Source organism: Neolamprologus multifasciatus, chromosome 10 (genome assembly GCF_963576455.1).
Source record: "Neolamprologus multifasciatus chromosome 10, fNeoMul1.2, whole genome shotgun sequence".
NCBI lineage: Eukaryota > Metazoa > Chordata > Actinopteri > Cichliformes > Cichlidae > Neolamprologus > Neolamprologus multifasciatus.
In genome coordinates, this window is record NC_140448.1 from 17,267,569 (window position 1) to 17,293,615 (window position 26,047).

The 26,047-nt window shown below is 41.5% G+C and overlaps 1 protein-coding gene across 3 annotated transcripts in view; it reads right to left on the reverse strand.

Annotated features, from left to right (window-relative positions):
• stard13a (StAR related lipid transfer domain containing 13a) overlaps positions 1–26,047 on the reverse strand; it is a 52,878-nt gene that overhangs the window by 13,732 nt on the left and 13,099 nt on the right. For 2 of the 3 annotated variants that reach the window (XM_085173802.1, XM_085173804.1), the window contains one exon: positions 24,694–24,724. In XM_085173802.1, coding sequence (XP_085029928.1) covers positions 24,694–24,724 — 31 coding nt within the window. Of the gene's footprint in view, positions 1–5,769; positions 11,883–24,693; positions 24,725–26,047 lie in introns of those variants that run through there. The other variant, XM_085173803.1, reaches the window with a different exon arrangement.

The following is a 26,047-nucleotide window of genomic DNA, read 5'->3' on the forward strand; positions in this document are numbered from 1 at the left end:
GCAGTGACTCATTTTCCATGATCCATCTCTGAGCGTGTTACGGAAACAGAGGAGGAACATCTCAGAAAATGAGACTTCCCTCTGGGAATTAAGAGGAATGATGAGACTGGAAAAGCTGGAAATTTGCCAGAGAAGGATGCACATTATCTTGAGTGGATAAAGGAAGCAGCGTACATTGTCTAACGTTACATCTGTACTACAGAGATAGATACACCAGCCTTCAGAATTGAAAGTATAAATGTATAAAGAATAAAACAGGTCAGCACGGTGCCGCCAACACCTTGAGACATTTTACAGGCATTTGTTTTACTACTTTTTTCCACAAGCCTATGTACTGCACACACCTCTAAACTGGCAGCCCTGAAATGCACAAGTGTGTGGGTATGTGTGTGTACAGTACGCTCACTTTATGAGTAGACACTTATTAAACCGCTCTGCAGCGCCTCTTTGTGCTGACAAAGACATCTTAATAATCTGGTGACAGCAATCATGTGTTTTAAGTGCAATATGACTTAAAATACACACTGAGACAAGCTAGAAAAATACAAAAATCATAAATAATAAGGAAGTGAAAGAATGGGAAGGCATTTGCATGTGAAAAAAATGAAAGGTTAAATGATAAGTATTAAAGGTCAAATAAGAGCAACTGTAACTTCATCATTTTACTTTCATGGCTCTTATCTGATCTCTCTGTCAAAGCCACACTCATTCACTCTCACGTGTCTCATTCACACTCACAGAGGTGCTGGCACTGCCTGAGAAAGTCACCGCAGAAACACAGAGGACAAAGTTCAGCAGGGAAATAAAACAAATCTCAGACTTCACCCTCAGAGATGAGAACGGCCAGAGGAAATGATCCCATTACCACAATCCAGCAATTACAACCCTCTTCCAACATTCTCAGCATAACTCCTCTCTCTAAGTCACATATGAAGCAGCGCTCGGGGTAAAAATATTTCCAGTTCTCTGAAAATAGACTGCAGAGACTGAGAGATCCCAGAGAGAAGCATTTCACGGGCGAGAGGCTTTCAGGAGAAACGTGAAAACTTACTGGAAGCTCTCATGGTGTAGGTGATGACATGCTTCTATGCCTTTGTCCTTTGCTCAGACTGACGTTTCCTCTCCATCCTGTGGCATGTCCATTTCGCTGCTATGCAGCTTTCCGTCAAGTGGCATTGATTCTGCGCTTTCTTCCCCGTTGCCTTTCCAGCCCGTGTGTTTAGAACTCTGCCTCCCTCTTCCAGCCTGCCCCATGCAGGTTTTCTCTTCCCTCTAATTTTCTCCTCAACCTCCTCTCTCGCACTTTCATATTATTTAGGATCTACATACAACATCTCTCTACTTTTACAGACTTTCTGCTTCAGGCTGAATTGAACTCTGCTCTTCTTGTCATGCTTTAATTTCTTACTAATTCCTCAGATTTTTATGTGCTCATTTAAACTTATTTACTTACTTTTGCCCTCACTGCACTCTTTCTACATCCTTCTTCTTATCAACCTTTCCTACCATATCCTCCTCTGAATCCTTCTCTCAACAAAAACACCTCCCCCGCATGCTTTCCATTATCCAGCCGCCCCATTTGCTTCTTCCATTAAATTTACTCATCCTTGTTCCTGTCAATTGCACATCTTCGCGTCACACCATGATTGTCATTACCAGCAGTGATGTTGCCCTATAAATTCCATGAAGAAATAATTTCAGTTGACGTTTGCATCAGCCAGACCCCGAGGTCGCAGCCTGACAAGTGGTGGATGCCAACTTCACATGTCAGCTGGACCTACTGGCTGGCTAGCAAGGACGCTCGAACCTTCCGTCTCTGGGTTTATAGCACAAGCCTACGCATCCGAGCAACAAATGTGTACGAACACACATGCATTAGACACACTTGACATTTAGAAGAGTCCAGATGTTGCCTCCAGTGAGTCAGAGAATGCAACAAGGGTGAGACAGACAGCTGGGGTGGGGAGTGGCAGATGAGATGGACGGACCCTGTGGGAACACCACAAGGAGGAAGCCATACCACACCAGCTGTCTGCTTAGTGTATGTTGAGATTTTAAACACTAAAATGCGTGCATGCACAGGTTAAAAAATATGCACCACAAAGAGATTGCACCAGTTTTTGAATGTGAGGATGGTGATCTAGCTTGACGATCTTCTTTAAGTATGGTTTCTTGACAGCCACCCTTCCACTGAGATGATTTCTGATGAGGTTTCAGTAACAGTAGATGGATCAAATGAAGGGTCAGATGCATCTCACAGGTCCTGTATCCGGTCTTTGCTTTAACTAAAGAAGTGAGAACAACTTTTCTGACAGGATGCTAGTAACAAGGTGCTTAAGCATAACATTTAAAATGGGTTCTTTGCTAAGCTTTCTGTTATGTTTAGACACAACGCTGGCTTGTTCCTTGAGTTAGGTGTGTTTTTATGCTTGAATGATTCACAAGTTATTAAAAAAAATGTACCTCTGAAAATGGTCAAGTACAAGCACTGGACTGAAAATGAGTGAGAAAGCAGCCAATGTCAAAAGAAAAAAGTTGAAAGGCCTAAAATACAAACACACACACAATGGCATACTTCATTGCTATGTTTGTGCATGTATAATTGGCAACAGCAAAGCTGCTCTCAGCACAGGAACAAAGCACTGCCATTCATCTGTGCAGAATTTAATCAAGAGATTAATTAGTACACAAACATATTATTAGCAGGCCACAAAACACCCCAGTGCACGCAGTCAGACGGAGCTAATCCGAGCTGCCCGCCATGCTGTCTTTCAGCATATCTCAGTGCACTGGTGCTGAGGAGAATATACGACAACAGGCAGAAAGCCAACAACAGCCAGACAGATGGTATGTGTACGAGTGCGCTCGACTGTGGGTTGGTCTGTGAGTTATGGCGTTCATGTGTGGGACAAAGAGGCTGTAATTTAATTTCTTACATAACAAGGGTGCCAGCAATCTGACGTAACGCATATGATTCAAACACCCGAATCTCCTCACAGCTTTTTTTAATGAAACTTTGTCTTTCTTTTCTCTACCTTTCATTTCCTGCTTTTCATCCCACACCAGTAACCCTGACTTTTCTGGCAGCCTTTTATCTGTGTTATGTCTGCCTCGTACTGGGTCCCAAGGACCCCAAAGTCCCCTGGATTACATCATTTCCTGTTCTAAATTTCCCATGTGTTCAAAGTGGCATGTGAGCTAAGAACAGCAGCAGGAAGTTCCTTTTTTTTTTTTTTTTTAGTTTAATTGAATAGATTTTTTTTTTTATAAGATCTGTCCCTTTAGTCTAAATAACACTGAGCAGTCACAGACTACATGCACACACACACACACACAGGATGCCTGGAAAGCTGCCATATTCCTACATACGCTAAAGCACTTAGTCCTTTACTCTTAAAGGGTTTTTTTAAGGCAGTGAAGAAAATGAAGAAAGAAGCAAAGGACATTAAAGAGGAATATGTCTGTTCTATCTCATGAAGTGCATCTGTGACAAATACCGAGCTTTAGAAATATACTGTGACACAGAATTAGTGGAAGCATGCACACATGAAGGACTGCAGAGTTTACACAGCCCTGCATATATGCAATATGGCACAAATGTGAGGACTGCTGTAATTAAGCAGTTGACCATAATTAATAAAGGCACAGGGCAATACTGAGTGTTACCAGATTAGATTAATAGGATGAGTGAAGAAAAGTGAAGGTCAAGCTCTATGTTTGGTTATGTCATTTTTTTCTCCAACAGAGGGTGCTAAAGCATTTTGTTAGAGAAATCAAACATAAACCATTATGGTGTTGGGCTCTGTGTCACATATTAGCCCCTTTGCCATTTAGTGATTAGGCTGTTAATTTAAACAGGAAGGATAACATCAGAGCAGAAATGCAGGAGTTGCACTGATTTTATGAATAAAAAATCATGTTAGCATTACATACATGCGTCTCACAATTACCATATTTCAAGCCTTAAACTAAAGAGATGGACTCAATCAACAGTTGGGAGCAATGACTCAAATAGTTAAGTGGCTGTCGATGAAATCAGATTCAGATTCACAGATTTAGGTAATAATGTCATGTGAACGCTGTGTAGCATTTGAATCAATTCAATGAAATTCAGTTTTAATTATATAGTGCCAAATCACAACAACAGGAGCTTTTTATTGTAAAGTATAATACAGAGAAAACCCAGTGATCAAAGGACCACTTTTGAACAAGCACTTAGCAAAAGTGAGAAGGAAAAGCCTACTTTTAACAGGAAGAAACCACCAGCAGAACCAGGCTCAGAGAGGGGCAATCTGCCGTAAGACAGTGATTAGATCCACTATGAAAGCCTTTAACACATCTGTATGTCACCCTTACACATTTATAAATCAGTGCAGCAGTTTGCACATTTGTCTACTGCATGAAAAGCCAATGGTTTGAGAACAGGAGGAGACACAAATCCCTTTGAGGTTGTGTCAGGAAGGGCATCCAATATATAAGTAATCAAATATAGGGGGTTACCTGCTGTGGTAACAACTTGTGAGCAAGGAAGAAGCTCAAAGTAGCTTTATTGTACCTGGAGACATGAATTAAGCACTACTGCTGTTAAAAAGCCTCTGATTTTGGTGACCAGCTGTTTAGGTCACCGAGTTGTGTTGTTTTAAAGGCTGCCTCACACTCGACCAGTTGCTGAGGAGTGGAATGCAACAGAAGTGGGTGAAGGAGACAGTGTGTTTGTGTGGGGGCTGAGAAGGGCGAAGTGCATGTAAGAGTGCAAAAATAGGAGGGAGTGAAAGTGAAAAAGTCATACCATCACCCAGCACAGGCATAAACTTGCTTCCCCATCTACATTCCTGTTCATCTCTCTGCTCCGGCATATCACTGTTTCTTTTAGTTACTTCATACATCATCTGGATTATTTGAGACCCATTCATCATCAAGCAGGGATAACACGTAGCACAAGACTTAACACGCTTCTGCTCCTAATTATGTGGCATGGCATTTTGAGGGAGAAAAAAAATTGACCACTAACTGCCTGATGTGTTTCAAGAGCACCAACAATGCAGCCTTACAGAGAAAGAGCATGCTGTCGTTTTCAATGAACACAGCCGGCCTTTGCGGTGACAGTGTTGTTCTGTTAAATTTACTCCTTGGGAAGCTTGAGTCACGTGACAGGAAGTGCAGGAAGTAACCAGTTGGGTAGGGGGAAGAGACAAAAACAAGAACACTACAGCCCTCAAGCATTTGTTATGGCTTCTTTCAGATTTATGAAAGACATCTTTGGAGTGGACGTGGCTCCACATGTCTGACTAGATGATGTTTCTTGGAATTTAGAAGTGGAAGAACTACTTCAAGTGGTTACTCTTTCATAGATTTCCCACTGAAGCATAATTAAGGCATCAGGTGGGAACCACTGTGGAATAGGCCCAATTCCAAACAGGGGAGACGCAATCTAACATTAAAGCCCTGCAATCAGAATCTTCCTTCCCCTGTTTAACAGCTGGAACACTTATCAAAGCACTTTGTGTAAATGTGCACCCAGCACTTCCCTCTCTCTTTCAATGGACAGAACAAGTGATGAGTGATATTTACACTTGGTAGGCTTCAAAGATCTAATGAGAGGTTTTTCAGTTTACTTATCAACCTATTGTCACCCCCTTTTTTAAGAAAAACACACATGTGAGAAAAACTAGACAAGTTGAAAACTGCATTGACATACTTTCTTATGTTTTACTGAGGCATGAGATTGAATTTAAATCAAAGGCATTAAAACATCTTCTCCATAGCTACCTTGTGCCAGCCTCCGCAGAAGCTGCTTGCGAGCAATGATGCGCGAGAGGCGCAGGGCAGAGCGCCGTTGAGGGGTGTCGCCCAGCCTCAGGTAGTAGTCCTGCCCATCGGGCGTCATGGCCTCCAGGCAGGTACTCTCACTGCTGCTCTCACAGTCACTCTCACTGTCATTACTGGCGCCCTTGGAACTGTGATCCCCGCAGTCTGTACTGTCACCGATTTCCATGTTCCTACTGTTTGTGACATCAGCACAGTCTGCACTGTCCTCTGTGCACATGCTGTCAGCGCTCTCATCCCTCGTATTGTCCACACTGTCAGCAGCGGTTAAACTCCTCGTGTCCTCATTCACATGTTTGGCAGTTTCTGTTACGTTTGCTGTCTCTTCATTCCTTGCAGAATCTGCTCTGTCTGCATCTTCACAGTGCACTAAGCCAGCCCCGTGGACTGTACTCACTGCAGCTTCCATGTCATCCATAAGGGCCATAGTGATGTCTCCAGTCTCCATAACATAACGTTTAATCTACACTCCAAGTCTCAGGGTGGTGGATTGTAGAGTGAGCACTCCTTGTAAATTCCTGCTTTTAACATGTCCTTACTGGAAGCCAGATCAGCTCCTCTCCCTCCTGCCTCCTCCTTCCGAATCACCACAGTCTAACAAACACACAGGTTTCATCACACCACCAGACTCAGATGGTAAACACAGGCTGACTGCTCAGCTGAGTTTGAGATGGGAGGAAGACCGACTTTCACAAGGTCCTTAGTTTGGTCACATGACCAGCAACCAATGCCCTGAGCGCTCAGGGAACGCTGCACCGCTTCCTGAGGATCTGCCAAAGAATCAATAAACAGAACAATAGAGCATGTGGATTTGTGAGACGGTGCAGAGGAATGTAAGTAGGAGTAAGATGTTTGCTGCGTATGCTGAGTAGGACTGCAATGCCATTGAAGAATAAACCCACACCATCACATTTAGACCACATGACAGATATACATCACCCACTTTCCCTGCTATCCCTCCTTTCACATACCAATACATCTAAATAAATCTACCATGCCGCAGATATAGTAAGCTGAAGTCTTTAATATGTGACTGAAAGTTGCCACAGAGTAACGAAACTAGGGAATAAATGTGTGGAAAGAAGTGAGTGGAAGTAGAGAAGCCATAGTTTGACCCAGATTTGCAGAATAATGGTTTACCAAGACCTGAGGACCCAAGCTGTCACCTGAATTTATTTTAGGGAGGTAATAATAGGCAGGTGAGGTAAGAGAGGGTGTGAAAAAAGCACCACAGCAAAGTCACTTACAGGTCAGCAGTTACAGGACAGCTTTTTTTTAGCCTGCAGGCCATAGACTGTGAGAAAGCTGGAAGCTACGAGTCCAAAATCCCAGAAATGCCAAATTACTCCCAGTCAAACAAGTGAAACTGTGAAACATAAAATCTGTGATTGGGTTTGATTACACCGCCCTCTTGAGGAAATCAAAATCATGATCTGCACAATTTCTCTGCAAAAGTGGAAGTTTGGACTATCTCTGTTTTTACTCGAGATAAACGGACAAAAGAAAATAAATCTGAAACACTAAGCAGGGCACTGAGTAAACGTCCCATGTGATCTTTGGCACAGATGGCTGGCATAATAATGTAATGGAGAGCTAAGTAATGGAGATGTGTGCAACCAAAGCGGCAAAGGGCAGGGCTGTAGTAAGCAGTGAGTAATATAATATTCATCGCTTTCAGTTACAGCAGGCCATGACAAGACAGAAGCTACATCAACTAGAGATGAGCCTGAAAAATCAGCTACAGCTAAAGTTTAATTAAATACGCAGCTGGAGGACACAAGAAGACATAAAAGGACAGTACGAGAAATGTGAAGAACCTGCTTGTTGTGAGACCTGGAATTATTGTTGAAATTATGTCAGCATGACAGCTGATTTATGCATTATTTAAAACCTGTCCTTCTCATTTACAATATAAAGCATTATTGATATAAGAGATCCTACTATGTCTAACCTCTGAAAATGTTGTTTCGGTCTGTTAGTTTCATTGATTTTGAGCAAGCTGTGTTTATGACATTACTTCCATTTCTTTGTTAAGTCATCTGATGTCTCATTATCCCATTTACAGTCACACATGGGCAAATCCTAGAGGATGTATTTAGGTCTTAAAGCAAATGAGATATTGATCAAAAAGTAGTAGCAGCACTTATTACAGTTGACATTATGAAGCCTTTAAGTGCAAAATATCTTTGTGACAAAATAAATGGGATCACCAGATGCTCATAAATCATCTATGTGTGTGAGCATTAAGAAAGAAAAATAGTTAATATTAGGAAATAAAGCTGGAGTTCTTATTTTTGACCTTTGATAAGGTTTTAAAGTCATTTTTAAGGACAGTACTAAAGTAAACACTCTGACCTTCACAGCCAGGGCAGACTTCACGATTCTGAACATCAAAGCAAGGTCACCTTTAACCTACAGACCAAAAACTAAGGAGCTTCATGCCCAAATATTCAAGGCTCTATTAGCTCTTTGAGATGATCTAAAAAGCAGTCAGGACCATTACAGAGAAATGGACTTTAAACAGCAGGAAGCCCTGAGCCATCCAGCGGCAGATAAAATGCAGCTGGGTTTTACTTAAAGCTGGCTGAGTATTTTCAGCGCAGAAGTCAAAGGTCATCCTGAGTACGAGGCAAAGTGAGCGCCACGTCCAGTTTACAGAGCAGTGAAAATAAATCCTAGTAGGAAAGAGATGATTCAAGGTAATTTCACACCGAGCCGTGCAGAAGTTTTGAGCTACTCCTCATTTTATTGTATTTTCCAAGGAAAATGGCAAATGGGTGCAAACGTGTGCAAATGGACATACCGTATATACGTTTTTTTAATGAAATGTGGAAATACAAACACAGCAGCGTGAACGCCTGCCATCTCATATACTCACAGCAGTGAGCGTTTTCATTTAGTTCACTTAATTGTTGCCAAGTTGCCAAATTTGCTGCATGATTAAGCAATAGTATTCTCAAAAAATACTTTCTAGGGAAATACAGTATTGTGCAAAGTGTCTCATGCCACTGCGTATTTCTTTCTATTTTCCTGGGAAAATAAGAAATAGGCACAGTGATTTATGCGCAAACATAAATGCAAATACAGTATATAAGACAAAAACAGAGTCTTTACAGCTCTGATGAGTGATTTGGCACGACCGCCTTTGTTCTTCAACATAGTCTGAACTCTGTTAGACAAGCTTTCTTGTAATATCTTTAAGTAGATTTTTTTTTAAAGATCCCACACTGCTTCAGTTGGGATCATTTTCATGATGAAAGTGAAGCTGTTGCTGACCAGCTACATCTTAGATGGTATTGCATGGTGAATCGAACTCTGATGGTGGTTTTCTGTATTTGTAATTCCATCAGTTTTGACCATATCTCCAAAACACCGCTCCAAATCACAACAGAGCCTCAACTGTACTTTACATATCACTGTAGATACTCCTCCTGACATCCAGAAACAGTTCAAACTTATGGAAATTTAGATTCCATATGACCTGTTGCCACCGATTTTCAGTCCAGTTCTTGTGTAATTTGGCATACCTCACCCTTTATTCTGTTTGCCTCCTTTAAAATGGCTTCTTGACAACCACCCCTCCAATGAGATCATATCTGATGAGGCTTGAACAGTAGATGGATCAACTGACAGGTCAGGCCCATCTCTGAGGTCATGTGTCAGGATTTTTTTTTCAGATACTGGTCATCTCCTGTAATCTTTAGGATTACAGCAAATGAACCAAAAAGATCTTCACGAAGATGTTTGGGATCATTTAGAATCACACTGGTTGAAAGTATAACTACTATCAAACTATGTTATGTTTGGTATTTTTCATAGATTAACTAAAGAAATGGGAACAAATTATGTATTTTTCCAACAGGCAGCTAGTATGACAGTGAATCAGTTCTTTGCTAAATTGTTATCTATGGACACAAACACAAGTAATGTGCCTTTTTTATGTTTAATAGTCAGGTACAAGGATTGGACTGAAAATTAGTGAAAAAGCAACCAATGTCCAAAGAAAACCTATGAAAGACCTTCAGAAAATCTGGAGAACTATCACTCGACCACTTTAAAATGACAACAACATTTGGCACCTGGAAACAAAATATGAAAAAATGCAGGATGGTTCAAGACTTTTGCACGTTCCTGTGTGTTTGTGTAAATTCTTTCTTCTGCATCGGTGTTTTCTAACAAACCGACACGCACACGAATACACAAACTCCCACACCAAAGAAACTCAGGCTCGCAAAAGCCACATTCAAAGGGAGACCCACAGTTACTACTAACTCAAAAATCTGTGGAATTACAACTAAATCCAGGTGTTATGCTGTACTCTCAGTTCTCTCTCACACACACAAAGATACACACACTCTCTGCTTTTTTGCATCTGCCTCTTGACTTTTGCTTAATATGCACAATCTTTGAATTACATCTGGTAACATTGTAGGGTTTCTTTCTTTTTTTTTTTAAAGATGCTCACATTATTTGCCATGACTACATGTCAGTGAATTTAATCCTGTGCTGTTTATCATCATCAAAATAAAATCAGCCTCATCTGGAAAATTACTTACAGTTTTTCTTTTCTGTTGTGAAACAACAACCCCCCCCCAAACAAAAATACAAAACAGGTTGAAATTTATAACATTTGACTAGCATGGATTCTCCAGATATTCCACTGTCCTGACTAATTCATAGGGTGGAAAATGCACTGCTGAATGCCAGCATAACTGTAAGGCCAGATATGCACATTTTTAAGGATTCCCCATCCCCGTATCGGATCCAGACAGATGTGAACTGTGTGCCTTTGAGCTGATGCGTTAAGCAGTAGGATGAAGGAGGGGTGCTGGATGAGGGGCTGTGGGTTTAGGGCTCTGAAAGGAGGATGGAAGGGCTAGAAATAAGGAAAAAGAGGATTACACAGCCAGCAGGTGTTCTCTGATGCTTCCTTAGGCAGATACTCTCTTACTAATTGTGCACAAAGATTCACTAAAGCAACAAACACTGTAGTAGCTGTCCTTCATGCAATGCTGAAAACAATCTTTAGCAGGGCCCCAGCATCATTTTGCTGGCCGTGCATGCAATCTATCACTGCTAAGCACTGTAATACACCATGAATAGGCACACTGACTTTGACCGACATCCTGGTCTGTGGTGGTTTGTGTTGTCGTGAATGTGGGAATGTTCATCGTTTAATTTGCTTAAGAGGCGCACATCTCGGTAATTACATTAAACTGAGGGGACAGCTGCAGCTCTCTGACGCACAGTTTAGAGAGGGGGAGAGAGAGATGGTAAACTCTGCGCATCCAGGCCAAATACAGAGCAAACCCAGCGACCCTTCCAAAAAAAAAAAAAAAAAAGGGGGGGGGGGGGGTACCTGCTGCATTGTGAGAATATTTCACTCCTTCTCCGGACGACATAATCCGAAATATTAAACAGCGAGAATAAAATAAGTGAAAGTAAACCAGAGTCCGGATTAGAACAACAGATAGTGAATGATTGGCATCTGGACCCCCCCCCCCCCCCCCTTCTTTGGACTCCTGTCCACAGCACATGCCTGGGTGCTGTTTTGAGGACTAAATTTGACAATGACCTTCCCAAAATACCAGGGTGCGCGCTGCTGTGACGCTACAGGCAAGCAGCTCTATATGCAGCACATAGGCTGAAGATAAACTTCTGTCTTCTAATAATATTATAAGGTCTAAAGGAATACATACGATGGTGCGTAAAATCATACAACCAAAGAGTGAGGGGAAAATAACGCAAATGTTCAACCACTTAGAAAGAAATCAGAAAAAAAATCTTAATTTTCAGACCAGGATTTAAGAAAAAAAAAAGAAAAGTAAGTGGTGGTTTAATGTAGCCTAGCACGTCATTATTCTTACTGTGGTTACAGTTAGGCTGTTTCATCTGTGAGGACATGCTGCATCCCGCATATTTGTATTTGGCTCTGACCTGCTAACCGTCTCTCCCGGACATTTCTCCACAGTAGATCCCAAGCCTTGGACGTTGAGTCCCGCAGCTGCTCGCTGATCGACCGCCGCAGCTGTAGCTTGGCAGACTTTCGCTGGGTTGTCATTGCTGTGCAGCCGGACTCATATTCCCCCGACTATTAAAAAAACGAAACCACTGCTCTTGTCAACCGCACGCTTATTCCTCAGCTCCTTTATTCCGCTATGCGAACAGCCCGGGATGAGGCAGTGCGCCCCGGCTTCTGCGTCTGGCTGCCGCAATAGTCGTCACTGCTACACCTGGTATACAGCTCCTCTAGCGCTGCGTCACCTTCCTGTACAAGCGGAGGCGGATGAGGTACTACCGGCAGGATCCTGACCCCCTCTAAAAAATGATGTACTGATTTAACAAATTCTGCATTTCTGCCCTACTCGGCCACGTCTGTAGGGCGAAGATGCAGAAATGTTACAACATAACTTCTGCATGTGAGGCGAGAACTCTGACAAGGCGAGCCAGATGTGAGAGGCGGCCCCCCGCCACAAGGGTTGGACTTGCTCTCTCTCAAACACACACAAACACACACACAAGAACCAAACCTAGGCTACACGTTCTCCACGCCACAAACCCACCCACTCACCCAAACAAGGATCTCTTTCAATCCCAGTAGGCTACTGGTAACACAGCCAGGACTGACGAGCCTAAAATAAAAACACACCGGCATGCTGTGCTGAATCTAAGAGTTTAAAATGATTTAACTAGTGTAAAAGTGCAGGATGTGATTTGGAGCTGTGTGTCGACCAATCTTGTCTATGTTTTGGGAATCTTAAATTGCATGAATAATTATTGAAATTGCTTGATCAATTCAGTAAGAATCTCAAACTCAGTGGAAAGACTTGTGCAAATAGCAGCAAGCAGCAACCACAGATTATCTCCAGGTAAAAAGCAGCTTTTCCTTCGTGTTAACCATTAACTTGTGAGTGGAATTTAACGAGGTAGAGAATATGCATAATTAAATATGTCTTTCTGTTGCTGGCTACAGCGTGCCCCTTGATATTTTGGGACTAAATCTGCGCTTTGGTCACAGGTCTGACCTCAGAGAGCAGCTGAGAGGCCTTTGGTACTTGGGAACTTATTTTTTTGTCCTCCGTTTCTGTTTCTTTTAAATTCTGTCAGAAAATATGACAACTAGCTAAGACAATCTTTAAAACTCGAGGTGATGTTTCCAAGACGTTTGCAATTACCAGCGTCAGGAAATAGAAAGCTTCAGCAAATTCTCAAATTTAAAATGCTGAATCATGGTGTGGCTGCTTTAAAAATGTCTGTCTGTGATCTTAACACCATACAAGCTGCCAGTTTTGTACAGGACAAAGAAAAATTGCAATAAAGCACTCACAGATGTGTTTTGTGCTTCAGGGAGTTTCTAACTTTACCTGTAACAGCACTAACTGGTGATTGAGTAACTGACTTTTTCTTGACTGAGATAAAGTCGTGTACTGCTGCTGCCAGCAGCCTAAAGTGAAAGTGCTCGGGCATGTGAGCTGCCTCTCTTTCAGAGCCACATTCACCCCTCTGACAGGTTAAGAGGTGGGAATTTCAGAGATTCCCATGTCATTCCAGGAATGCCAGACCGAGCGATCAGACCGACCAGGACGCTCCTCGGTTGCCGTCTGCCTGACACCATCGGATGTCCTGTTTGTGGTGTTAAATTGCAGGTCAGCAGGGATCCAGTGAGTAGAGACAGTTCATCTTGTCGAAACACACTAGACACCCTGAGCGGTCAGCAGAATCCTGAGGTTATCTGGCTGCCAAATGCTGCTTTACTGGCACAGCTCACCATCTTAGTCGAAGCACTGAGCAAATATTTGGTGACATAATTCCACCCAGAATGTGACTTGTGCAGCTGAAATTGCTCCACATCAAAGATGGTGAAGGTGATGGAGGCTGGTCTAACTTTCCCTGCATTGCCCTGCATGACACAGAGTAAGTTGACAGTTTAGCTGCAGAGTGTCCCATTGATTCATATTCTTTCACTTCTGAGACTGGAGTATGAACCTGTAGTCGAACAGCAGGAAGGATAAAAGAGGGGAAACGTGTGCATGGGAGGAAAAAAAGAAAAGGGGCAGAACTACTTAAAGATGAGAGAATGCAAAGATAACATTAAATCATTTGCTTTATAATTCCCATTTTCATTACTTTAATCAAACAAGCAAGTAATATTTTTGCAAAAAGAGGATAAGACAAATGCCGATCTGTCATTTACATTCAAACATACTCAAAACAGAAAAAGAAAAATGAAAGAGGAGAAGGGGGGAGGATGCCAGGCAGCCCCCATAGAAATGTAGGTGTGTACCAATGATGCCTCAGAATGCTGGGAGGCTATGCGGAGGCAGTGCACCTGTGTGTCATCTGAGGAATTGTGAATTAAATAAAATATATGATGATAATGATGACAGCATGCAAGAAGAATAAGGCTGTGCAGAAGTTAAGCATGTATGTGCTTTTAAAACAAGTAACACATGTCTTGAGGGGAGCCATGAAAAGCACAAACAAGGTTCTTATTTCCAGCTGCAGGCATCTGGAGTAAAGTAAAGCCAGATTCCACAGCACTCTTTGGTTCACAAAAACATAAACATTAACTCTTTCCATTCACACAAAACAAAAAAGTCTAGTGTACATGTTGCAACAAAGCACAGCTGACAAACTAAAGAGAAGCTGGGTGACGCGGAAAAACAGCAAGCGTGTGCCGTGGGTCACTTTACAGAGGGCTGCAGGTAAAACCAAACCTTTGCTGTCATTAGAGCTCACTGGTTGAATATGTAAATAGACGACACTAAACAAACACTAAACGAGGGAATATATTTTGGAAAAGAAAAATTTAATAAGTCTTACACTTTGTTGCTATTGAAGGCAGTCACAGTGTGCAGCGTGTCCTTAAAAATTATGAATAAACTGGACAAGAGAGGACAAAAGATGTGGTGGGCTAAAATAATTTCCAGCAGATGAACAGTGTCTGAAAATGTCCTTAAGAAACAGTAAATAATCCACCAAAGAGCTGCCACGGGACCTGAGAGACGTATCTGGATGCTCTGCTGATCCTGCTGTTCACTGAGGTCATTCTTAAGGAAGGGAAACAGGGAGTAAAAGGTGACGTATGCAAAATTGCAGAAGAACTGGACTAAAAATCACTGGCAACAGGTCTTCATGAAGTGATGAATCCAAATTTGAACCTTTTATCTAAAATAACTGAGATTATATATGTATAATACTATCAAGATCAGGAGGGAGGGACAACAGTGAGTGTCTACACGCATGAATAAAACACGGTGGAGGCTCTGTCATGGCTTGGGGAACTAATAAATTAAATTTAAAACCTTTACCTTCTAGTTTTAGAGTGGCCCACTGTGTTTACAAACGTATGTACATCTATTAATGCATAGCTGAAACTGGGTAACTAATGAATTATTATTTTTTACAAAACAATTAATAAAGAAGAATACTAATAATAATTAACCAAGAAACATGAAATAATTACATACTGTGTTTACAAAAATCCCACATAATAACGCACTTATGAGGTTCTTCTGTGTTGTTTGTATATATCAGTACAATGAGAGTGAAAAACTGGACTCTGACTGCACTACTCTGAAAACTGCATCCCGGGAGTTGGATCCACAGTCCGTCAGTTTTGGGTTTCACCCCTGTGATGTCGAAGGCTGTGATATGTGGATGCTAAGCTGGTCCGTGAGGTCAACCTCTGCTTTGGGCAGAGAGAACGAGCACCACAGGATCACCGTCTCTCACAGCAGCAGGCAATCAAAACACCAAACCCAACACATTCCAGCTCTCAAACAGCCAATCAAAGCAGCACAACTGATATTTTCTGGACAGACCCTGTATCTGAATTTCTGAACAAATACACAGCAGAGCATGGGCGTCTCCACCAGGGGAGCAATCAGATCTTGCAGTGGCTACAGAAAAAAAAAATGTACAGGGATGGTTTGGGAAAGGCTGCTGTCTTCCAGGGGCAGAGGAGGAGGAGGAAGAACAGGAAGAGAAATCAAGTTTCTCCTGCTTTTTTCCTATCAGGTCATTTAAGGTTGCAAAGATCGTGCAGCCAGTGCCCGTGCATGTACTGATCACAAAGACCATTACACGCGCTGTCTTTTTTTCCCCATGCATATGCTTATGTACATAGTCAACTTCTAAGGCCTGCACATTCTTTCCCAGAAAAATTTAACCCTGTCGAAGGCTTCGCTCATTCACCGCAATAAAATTACTGTAAAAAGTCAATAGCTGCACACAGAGACTGGGTTAGCGAGTTCAGTCTAATCAATGATTTAACAGATCACGTGACCAAAGACCGTGACAAAACCATCTCACCAAACTACTCTCTCAACGTTTCTTTAAATGCTCCATGTCCTCTCAGCTAACATGTACCCTCTATCCATTTCTCCTCCTCTTGCTCATTTTTCTTTTCCTCATCCCTGCTACTCTCTCCCTGCTCCCTGTCTTCTATTTTCAGCAACACTCAGTCATTCAGGCCAAGCAGCAAAGCTCGCTGGACCCAACAGTTTGAGCTTGAAGAGCATGCATATAACCTCCTTTTCTTCCCCCAGTGTCACTTACAAAGGCTTACCTCATCTGTGTGTGGCAAAAATACTCATTTCAGTCAGTAAATTTAATTGTCATCGTGTCACCTGCAGTGAGTACCAGCAGCCCACTTGAGTGGAAAACCTTCAGATTAAATGAAACCATTGAACAGATGGCACTGTGTGACCTCGACCTAAATTCCTACCTCATACTATGTGTTTTAGTTATCCATGAGAGCACACACACACACTTACACGCCCACACACAGACACACACACACGTAATCATCTTACACTGAATCACAGTTATTCCATATGCTCACATCCTCAGAAAGTATTATGAAGGCTAACTCTTTAGGATTCAGATCACATCTGTTAATGTGCTCAATCTTGGTTATGTACTTTACCTTTAGCAGCCTAACATGAAATAAAAATACTGCCCTTTACAAGTAACCCAGCCACAGAAAAAGGCGGGTCACAAGCCAGGGCACTCTTAGTACTGGTCACAATGCTGAAAAAATAAGAAGGGTTGCATCAGGAAGGGCATCTTTGATCAAGAATGAGATTCATTCCCAATGGAAACTATGTGACTGCTGGAGGAAGACAAAGAAAGGAGAGACGGAAAGGGAAGAGTGTCAGGGTGAGAGTAGAGACATTAAATTCAGGGACTAAATGTAGGGAGAGGGCTAGCTGATGTGATGGAGAGAAGGAAGCTGGATATACCTGTGCATGCAGGAAACAAGAGGAATGAAAGTCAGTATAAGCAAGACAGAACACATGTGTGTGAATGAGCAAGAGGTGTAGTTAGTAAAGGTGGATGAGTTTAAATACCTGGAGTTAACCACCCACAACAGACACTGCAAGAGAGAGGTGAAGAAAAGAGTGCAGGCTTACAGAATGATAGCAGCAATAGTGAAAGGGCAGGTTTAGATGGTAGTGAGCCCTGATAGGATGTATGGTTTGGAGACGGTGGCACTGATGAAAAGGTGGCAGAGTTTAAGGATGAGATTAGAATTTTTTTTAGATGGTTTAGACATGTGCAGGGAAGAAATAGCTGAAATAGTAGGCAAAGGATGTTGAAGATAGATCTGCCAGGCAGGAGGAAAAGAGGAAGAGCACAGCAAGCATTTTTGGATGTAGTGAAGGAGGACATGCAGAGGGCTGGTGTGACAGAAGAAGAAACTAGGGATAGAGGCAGATGAGCTGCTGTGGAGACTCCTACGGGGAACAGCCAAAAGAATAAGACAACACTACCATGTACACGTCACTGTTGCTTCTATTTAAGGATACAAGTTTCCACAGAGGTAAATATAAAAAAAACATGAAACATCCTCAAAGAAAAGTAGGCCTTTCTCTTGGTGCTAGCTTTTATGACTGACAAAAGCTGCAGTGTTTAGTATTCAGAACTGATATTGCTGTTTTGACCTTTGACTTTGAAACATTAGAGCGATGCTGTGATTGGCAGGTGCTTCCAGCAACAGCAGACAGTGAACCCTCAGCATGAGTGGAAATAAGTAGTGGGGACAGGCAGACAATGGTGGCACTCAGACGAGAACAGAGTTAAACCCAAATGAGACAAAAAAGTCTTTTCTGTTTACCAAAAATCTTGAAGATATTACATTTTCAAGAGAAAAAAAAAAGCCTCAGTGAAAATGATTCTTTGATGTTTCTGCATCAGTCATTGAGGAATGCTGTACTCTTCCCTCAGAAAAAAGAGCCGGAGGAGGGGAAAGTGGGTCAGGAGCTCATTCAGAGTGTCTATCCGCACACTCTCCAGTAACAACAACAACAACTTCCCTTGTCCAGCCTGTGAAGATAAGTCTATTGATACTGTCCACCTCCTATTCTGGGGACTGGATCACCTACAGGATATGGCTATTACTGTGGCCCACCCGAGGCGTGAGACACAAAGTGATGGTCTTGGCATGTGGACCAAAGGGGAGAGATTATGCAGATGGGAAAAAGAGGAAAGCAGGCTCGAAGGAGACAGAGGAGGAGAGAGACGAGGGGGTTTGCAAGCTAAATGGAGAAGACCATGGGGTGCAGACTGTGGCATGGAAGAAGAAGGACCTGGGGCATGACCGGGAGGGGGGTCTATAGGGAAACTCTACAGGTCATTGAAGTGCAGATCATATGCTGATAAGACCTCCTTATTGCCGTCTGTCTCGTTTTAAAGACACTAGCTGTTAAAATAAGCATTTTTTTACCTGGAAAATCCTCAAGGACTAATTTCCTTCCTGGAGCCCTCAATGTTGGGATAGGGTTTCAAGACCACACACAGTAAACACATAAGTTTGCATAAGATAAACATAAAAATATACCACTAACTCACACCAAAATATACACAGAAATACACAAGTAGTACAGTTGAATGTTTGAAGCGTTTGTTACAATTAACTACAAGTTTATGATTACGGTGAAACATTTAGACTAATCAGACTGAAACTCGAGTCGCCGTGTCTTCTTCACGTTCGCTATATTTAGTCAGTCTGTTTGTCTAAGACTGGCTGAATGTTTACATAACAGCAGCTGTTACTAATATTTTCAAATTATTAATAAATCAAATGGTGTTTTGTGTGTTAAAGGATCTGACAAGCTCACAGAGTTATCATCCATCTCAGTTCTGCTCCGCTCTGAGCACTTGTGGAGCATTTTATGCCTTGACCTGCTCGTTGTTTTTTGGTGATTGATTATGACCTGTGGCACAGCTCTGAGGCCTGTGCTATGAAGCAAGTTCAACATACAGAGGGTGTCTGTCAGGATCCTGGGTCTCCTGACCCAGCGTTTTTAGTTCTTTGTGATTCTTGTATTCTGTACTTGGTACGTGGTTTATTCTATGGTTTCTCGTTTTGATCCCTTGCCCTTCATGTTTCTCTGTGCCCCCTCTGTTCTGTGTACGTTTGTGTCTTTGCATGTTTGAGTTTCTTGTTTTCTGTCACTCTGTATTGTGAATTATGTTCTCATGGTTGGTCTTTTGTTACTCCCTCGAGTCTAGTTTCTTGTGTTCCAAGCTTAGTATTTCCCTCTGTGTATTTTGGTTCTTAGAGTCCTCTGCCTTATGGTTTATGTCTGTGTTTCTTAGTTGCTGTCTCCACCATGTCAAGTTCACGTCTCTGTGTTGTACTTCCTGTTTTATTTTGAAGGTCCGTGTCTTATGTGAATGTGTCCTGCTTTGCTGCCTTGTCTCTCAGTTCTGATTTCTCCCAGCTGTGCCCTCCTTCTGTGTCTCATTCCCCTCGTTACTTCCCAGTGTATTTAAACCCTGTGTTTCTCTGAGCCAGTGTTGCGTTGTCCCTCATGCTGTGTGGATCTCCCTGTATGTTTAGTTTGTTATTTCCCAGTTTAAGTTAGTTTGCTTTGTATACTTGTTTTCCTGTGCCAGCAATTAAAGCTGTGGTTTTGAGTTCATCCCTTGTGTCTGAGTCCTGCCTTTTGAGTCCTCATCTCCTGCCTGCCACACAGCGCTTCCTGACAATGTCATTCCGTTATCTCGATTCACGTACCCTAAGTAAACCCAGGCTTTCCCTCTGTGTGTTCACATGAGCAGAGAGTCGTTGGCAGCATCTGACCAATCACAATTACCTAAGTGTAATGTGTAAGAGTAAGTGTACTGGCAACCGAGTGGCTGACTTTCCAAAGGAGGATGAAATGATATGATGGGCCAATGTGAAGAGGTTAATCACACAGAAAGAAAAACACAGAGTATTTGAGAGGAGAATCATTGTAATGTAAAAGTGTGCACTTTATCTTCTTTGGTCATCACATTGGGATAGAGATGATATATTAATAAAGTTTAGCCTATTTGAAGCCAGGAAAGAAAGTTGGTAAAAATGCCTAATGCCAAAAACTGATCACATATCACACATATCACAGCTCTGTTAGTAAGACAGAATAATCTGAGAATCTGAGAGAATTCCTGGGGAATTTTGGTTTTATATCTATACCCTGGGGTATATTATGCTGCTGGTTCTTGTGCCTGAGTTTCAGTTTTGTACTTTCAGTAATTATTCCTGTTTGGGGTCTTGGTTTCTGTCTTTTAATTCGCAGGCCTTAGCTTGATCATAGCTATCTGGATTCTGCTCAGGTTTAGAGTTTTCAGTTTATTTTACATTCCCTGTGTTTCCCGAATCCTAATGTGAAGTATGTGTGGTGGGTGTTTTTAGGTCTTATTTCCTGTTTTATTTTGATAGTTTCTTCTTTCGTTTGTTACATTTTCTGTTGTCATTTCTGGACACATTTTAATTAAATAAGTAAAACTAACTGCAAGACTCTAAAGTCAGTACTGACGTTAATTGTGGAAACAAAAGAATTTATGTCATTATTTTTGTAGCATAGGTAACCATCTTTGTAGCACTGAAAACCCAGGGCTAACCGTGAACTTACCTGGATAAGACAAAATCTTGCTTTGTAGTGCAGAGGTCTGTATTATAAAGAGAGAAAATAAGAGTATGATAGTATTAGAAGAGCACGTCAATTTTAACTTTATTTTATATTTTAATTTTGTGTAATATGGGAATATTTATATATTAGAGCTACTATGCAATATTTGGGAATATATTGTATTATTTAATATTAGTCCTTTAACTTGATTGCTGCTGTTCTTACTGTATTGGGCCAACTGTGATTTCTTCTGGGATTGATAAAGTATTCTGATGCTTAAACAGCAAGAATACCTGTTCACTGAATCAAATTAATTTCTGTCCATGTCTTCTTGATTAATCTGTAGGAAAGCTTTAATGTGGATACACTTGGATACACTATATGGACACTTTAAAATTTTGGCTGTGACCTTAGAAATAAACAGAAGAACTGAGAGCGCAATTAGTGATAAAATAATTAATTGGAATTAAAATCTTTATTTTACCAATCTCTGTGCTTAATTACCAGGTTAACGATTTTCTTCAGCATTCCTCTCTGGTTCTTTTGGCAACAGTAGGAAGCACTCATAGGGATCATTTCATGTACACGGAGAGTCATATGACACGTGTAATACCCTTTTTAGATTGATCAGATGCTGCCAAGACCACCCTTTCATGTGAACGTGCAGAGTAAACCCTGGGTTAACTTAACAAGTTGATAACCAGCTTTGTGTGACTGCTTATCCTGATCACCAATGTTAGGAATTCAGGAATGCGACTGAATCCAGATAATGGAAAGATACCCTGGGTATGTGGAACTCACTTCATAGTACAGGGTTCAGGCCTTTGATCATTAGTAGGCATCTTTCTGAACTTTGCTACTCTAACTGTACACTAACTACTGTGCAGCAAAGAGCCATCAGCAACCAACTACCTGGTGAACATAGCATTGCTGCCAAGTAGCGGCTGTGGACAAAGTGGCAACATGGAAATGCCAAAAACTAAAGTGGCCACTTGAGCGTGGCTCCGAAGGGTGGATTCAATCGCCTTCAAGACAACAGGGAGTATATTTTTATATAAAGGCTGAAAGTCGTGCATTATACGGTTTAAACACAAGTGTCATTAACTGGAAGCTGTCTGCTACGCTTCACCTCAGCTAATTCAAGTCCCTGAACTGGACCTCTCAATGACGGGCGTGGTAGTGGTGCCTTTGGGAGTGTTTTAATGCAATTACCTGGTAAATAATATGGCTTGCTGTGTGGTTAATTGAACTACATCCTGCCCAAGTCTCCAAGTCTGAGCTTTTAGGGTGAGGGAGAGTCTTTTATTTTACATTGGAAAAATTAAAACAAAAAAAGAAATTCACAGTGGGAGTTTAGAAATTCATCAGAGACAGCAGAGGGCAGAAGGACAGCAGAAAAATGAAAAGGGAGGTGAAGGAGGGAACAGCAGGAGAGCGCTGGACTACAGCCAAATCCACTTCCAGACTTGTTAAAGCACTGCTGCATATTGCAGCAATATTTACACACACACAAACACACACTGTAGCACACATGCCAAGCAAAAGCTTTATAAGGGACCTCCTACATCAGACTACAAACCTTTAATGTTTGTTGTCGGGTGGGTCTGCACATCACATTAAGTTATAAAGGTTTATTGCAACTTAATTGCTGAGCAAACTTCTACTCATCCAAAACACACAGCAGCAGAATTTTACAGTCAAACTGAAACATGTTTTATGTTAAATAGGATGATTTTTGTCACTTTAACAATAACTACAATTATGTTTTTTTAAACATTTGGGCTAAATATCAGCAGAAAATGTGAACCAGAAGCCAGCAGGAGCTGCAGGTTAGCCAGGCCTTTTTAAACATATCACAGACTGACAAAAGACACACTTAAAGGGCAGCGGGCCATAGGCTACTCACATCCTCCCTAAGCACCTTTCAATCATGAAAAAATACTGATGGATTATATGTTATGTATAATCCTGGGCTGCAGTGGAAATGGGGAGAATGTGTGTCAGTGTGCATTTTTTAAACCAAGGTCATCTGTAGCTTATCGGCTGCTCTAAAATAGCAGCGCTCTACTTAAATACCTTTGCCAGAGAAGTGACAGTGTGTGGCCTGTCTGAAAAAATGCAAAACCCAAAAAGGGTAATTTCATGAAGTGGACTTTCAACACATAAGAGTTACTGTTATTAATACTAGGTAGAATGAGGTCACTGCTTTGCTTAATAAAGTCCCAGGTCTGCACCTTTCTATCTGTTTTAAGGAGATTAGCTGCTGCAACATTACTTTGTTTGGAATCCATCATCCATTCTCTTCCATTTATCCAATTTACAGTCGTGGGGGAGCCTATCCCAGCTGTCATAGTGCGAGAGGCAGGGTATACCCTGGAGAGGTCACTACTCTGTCGCAGGACTAACGCAGAGAGAAACCATTCACACCTACAATTTAGAATCACCAGTTAATCTAACCTAACCTAATTAGAACATTTTAATAAGGATAACGCGGTAGATTGACAGATTACTCTGGGAAAAGACACTTCGGTTAAACAAAATTATCACAGTTGTCCTCATTTTAAGTTTCTAAGTGGGTTAAGGTGCAGAAAAGTGAGCACTGTGCAACATTCAGCGAGGCTGATGTAAGACGCCACAGGCACTACGAAGGGAACCTTCACATGCAAATTAATTTAAGATCAAAAGTGCTTAAATGCCTGTTACTGCATATTCATGTTAAAAGCATAACCTTTGCAGGGATTAAGGTGTTTTTCTCTACAGGCTTGAAAAACGCATGAGTTGCAAGTGCATACCATTCACTATGATACGCGGCCACAGATATTCAATAAACCTGTCACAATGAATAAATACACACTGAGGAAAATTACAATAATCTGCAAACAAACAAGGAGAGATCCCTCACAGAACGCAGTATGGCTGCCATTAGTTGTGTTTAAAACAAATGCAAAAAATTCCCTGTTTATCTGTCAGAGAGCACAGGGTGAATGTCAGCAATGGGAGCAGAGATATGACTGTAACACGCGTATACTGCCGCTGGCAAATCTAATCTGGACTCCTCCCTCGGCGCGCCACGTCTGTCTAAAATTTTTCTTACTTATAAATACACAAACATCCCCGTCACACGCCACTCACAGCATCGCCTCTGACTGCGTTACCTCTGACCTCCCTGCGGCCTCCAAGGATTCATTGCGCACACCAGACGTCTGACTGGATGTAACACATCTGAGACACTCCGAGCGTTACACACACGTACATACAGGCACACACACACGCAGACAAAACACACAAAAGCAAACAATTCCACAGTGCAGCGAATGTGACCCTGTCACCAAGACATCTCCCTAGGTTGCACTTAACTATAGTAGCTGTGACGCCTGTGCATGTCAATCAAAGGACACACACTGTGAGGATAAGAGATACGGACGGGGGCAGAGCTGTGCTCATTAATCATCTACCCAGACCTTTGTATCACAGTTTGTGGGAATGCGATGACCAGAGAGAAACAAAAGAAAAGATATTTTTGATTAAAGACCTTTTTTTGTGTGTTTTGTTGACTGAGATGTTAAACCTCTGTTTGTTATCACATAAAAAATTCCACCAAACCACAGCTTCAAAGCAGAGATGGCTTGTGTGTTTTACTATCTATGGCTTTGCACCTAAATATACATGTGTATGCGTGCGTGTGTGTGTGTGTGCATTTTCAGCAGAAACAGTATATCTGACTATATAATATAGTCAGATATATATATGATATGATATGATATGATATATGATATATAGTATAATATATCATTACGTCTGAGTGGCTGACCTACTGGCTGGAAATCCTGAGGGAGATATTCCCAGAAGCCAGCTTTATCCCAAAGTGGGAATGCAAACAATCCAACAGAAAGGACAGTGAAAGTACACAGCCGCCAACTCACACACACAAGCATACACACTCTTGTTGTAAAAGGTATCGTACCTGCCGAGTCGCTGGTCATCTTTGCAGTAGCCTGGCGTGGAAAAAGAGAAGAGGAAAAAATAGAAGTTAAGTACAAATGCCGTGTAAAGCAGTGCAGAGTAATCTCATTGTTTCCCTCATACACGCTTTTCGTACAGCAGCAGTAGCTACACTGGAAATATGACTCAAATTCCAAATCTGTCTCAAATAAGAGAAACATATTTCATGCCATACGATCTCATGAAAACCCACAAAGCCCAGACAGCTTATTTACTAGTATTACCAATGATTTATTGGGAATTAAAAGGAAAAAGTGTCACATGTGAAGGATATGTGGTACACTCGCTGACATGCTTTTGGTGATTGAGGCAGAGGGCTGTCCGAGAAAAAGCTACTTAAATCATCGTAAATCATTCCATTAAACTTGAGTACAGTGGATAGATTTTAGTCCCTGTGTGATTTTCTGACGGCACAAGTCAGAACAAAAGGTTAGACTCGGATGAGGAGATGAGCATTACACATGCAGTTAGCATCCTTGTTCACAAAAATTGATAAACTGAAAGATTTGGGATCCCAAGAGTCAAATTTCCTCTGTGTGGGAAACTTCACCCTGACACAGACAGTATGCAACGAATGGAAAACCCCACATCCATGCAAAAAAGCTGAGATTCACTGAACTTTAGTGTGATCATCCTGGGTTTTCCTGAGGTCAACTATACTGTGTATTACTCAAATCGTTATCGCTACTGTCAGTTCACCATTAAAAAGGACACATGCATAGTAAAAGTGAAGTTTCACATGAAAGCAGTTATTTATATTGTCTATTTAAATTGTCAGTTATGCATTCAAAAGAAAAGCACTTCAATGCTCATTTTAACAAAACAGTCTTGTTTGCTGACAATCATATTATAGATGATTGTCAGCAATGTCTGCTATATATGTAATAATGTAAAAAACATTCTAATTGATCCACAAAGTCAGAATGTGAGAGTAGCAGTAGATTTTTGTTTAATGTTTCATGCTCGGTGCTGAAACAGAAGTGTATAGCAGCCCCTCAATCAGCTCCTACAAGCTTTTTATTTGAATGTTAATGTTCACAGCTGAAAAGTGAACAAAGGAAGGGTGGGTCAGCTTATTTTCAGAAAAGCTTTTACAAATAGCTTTGATGCAAATGTGCCTTTGATCTGATCTTGATCTCTCTCGTGCTTGTATGTGTGTGCGTGTGTGTGTGTGTGTGTGTGTGTCTATGTGAGAAAGAAATAGAGAAAGTTTAGACAGCTGTGCTTTATCAGTCATGGTTAGAAGAAAATAAATCCACGCCTCTGCATCAGTCTGATCCCATGGTCCCTAGAGCTCCCTCTAACTCCATCCAAGC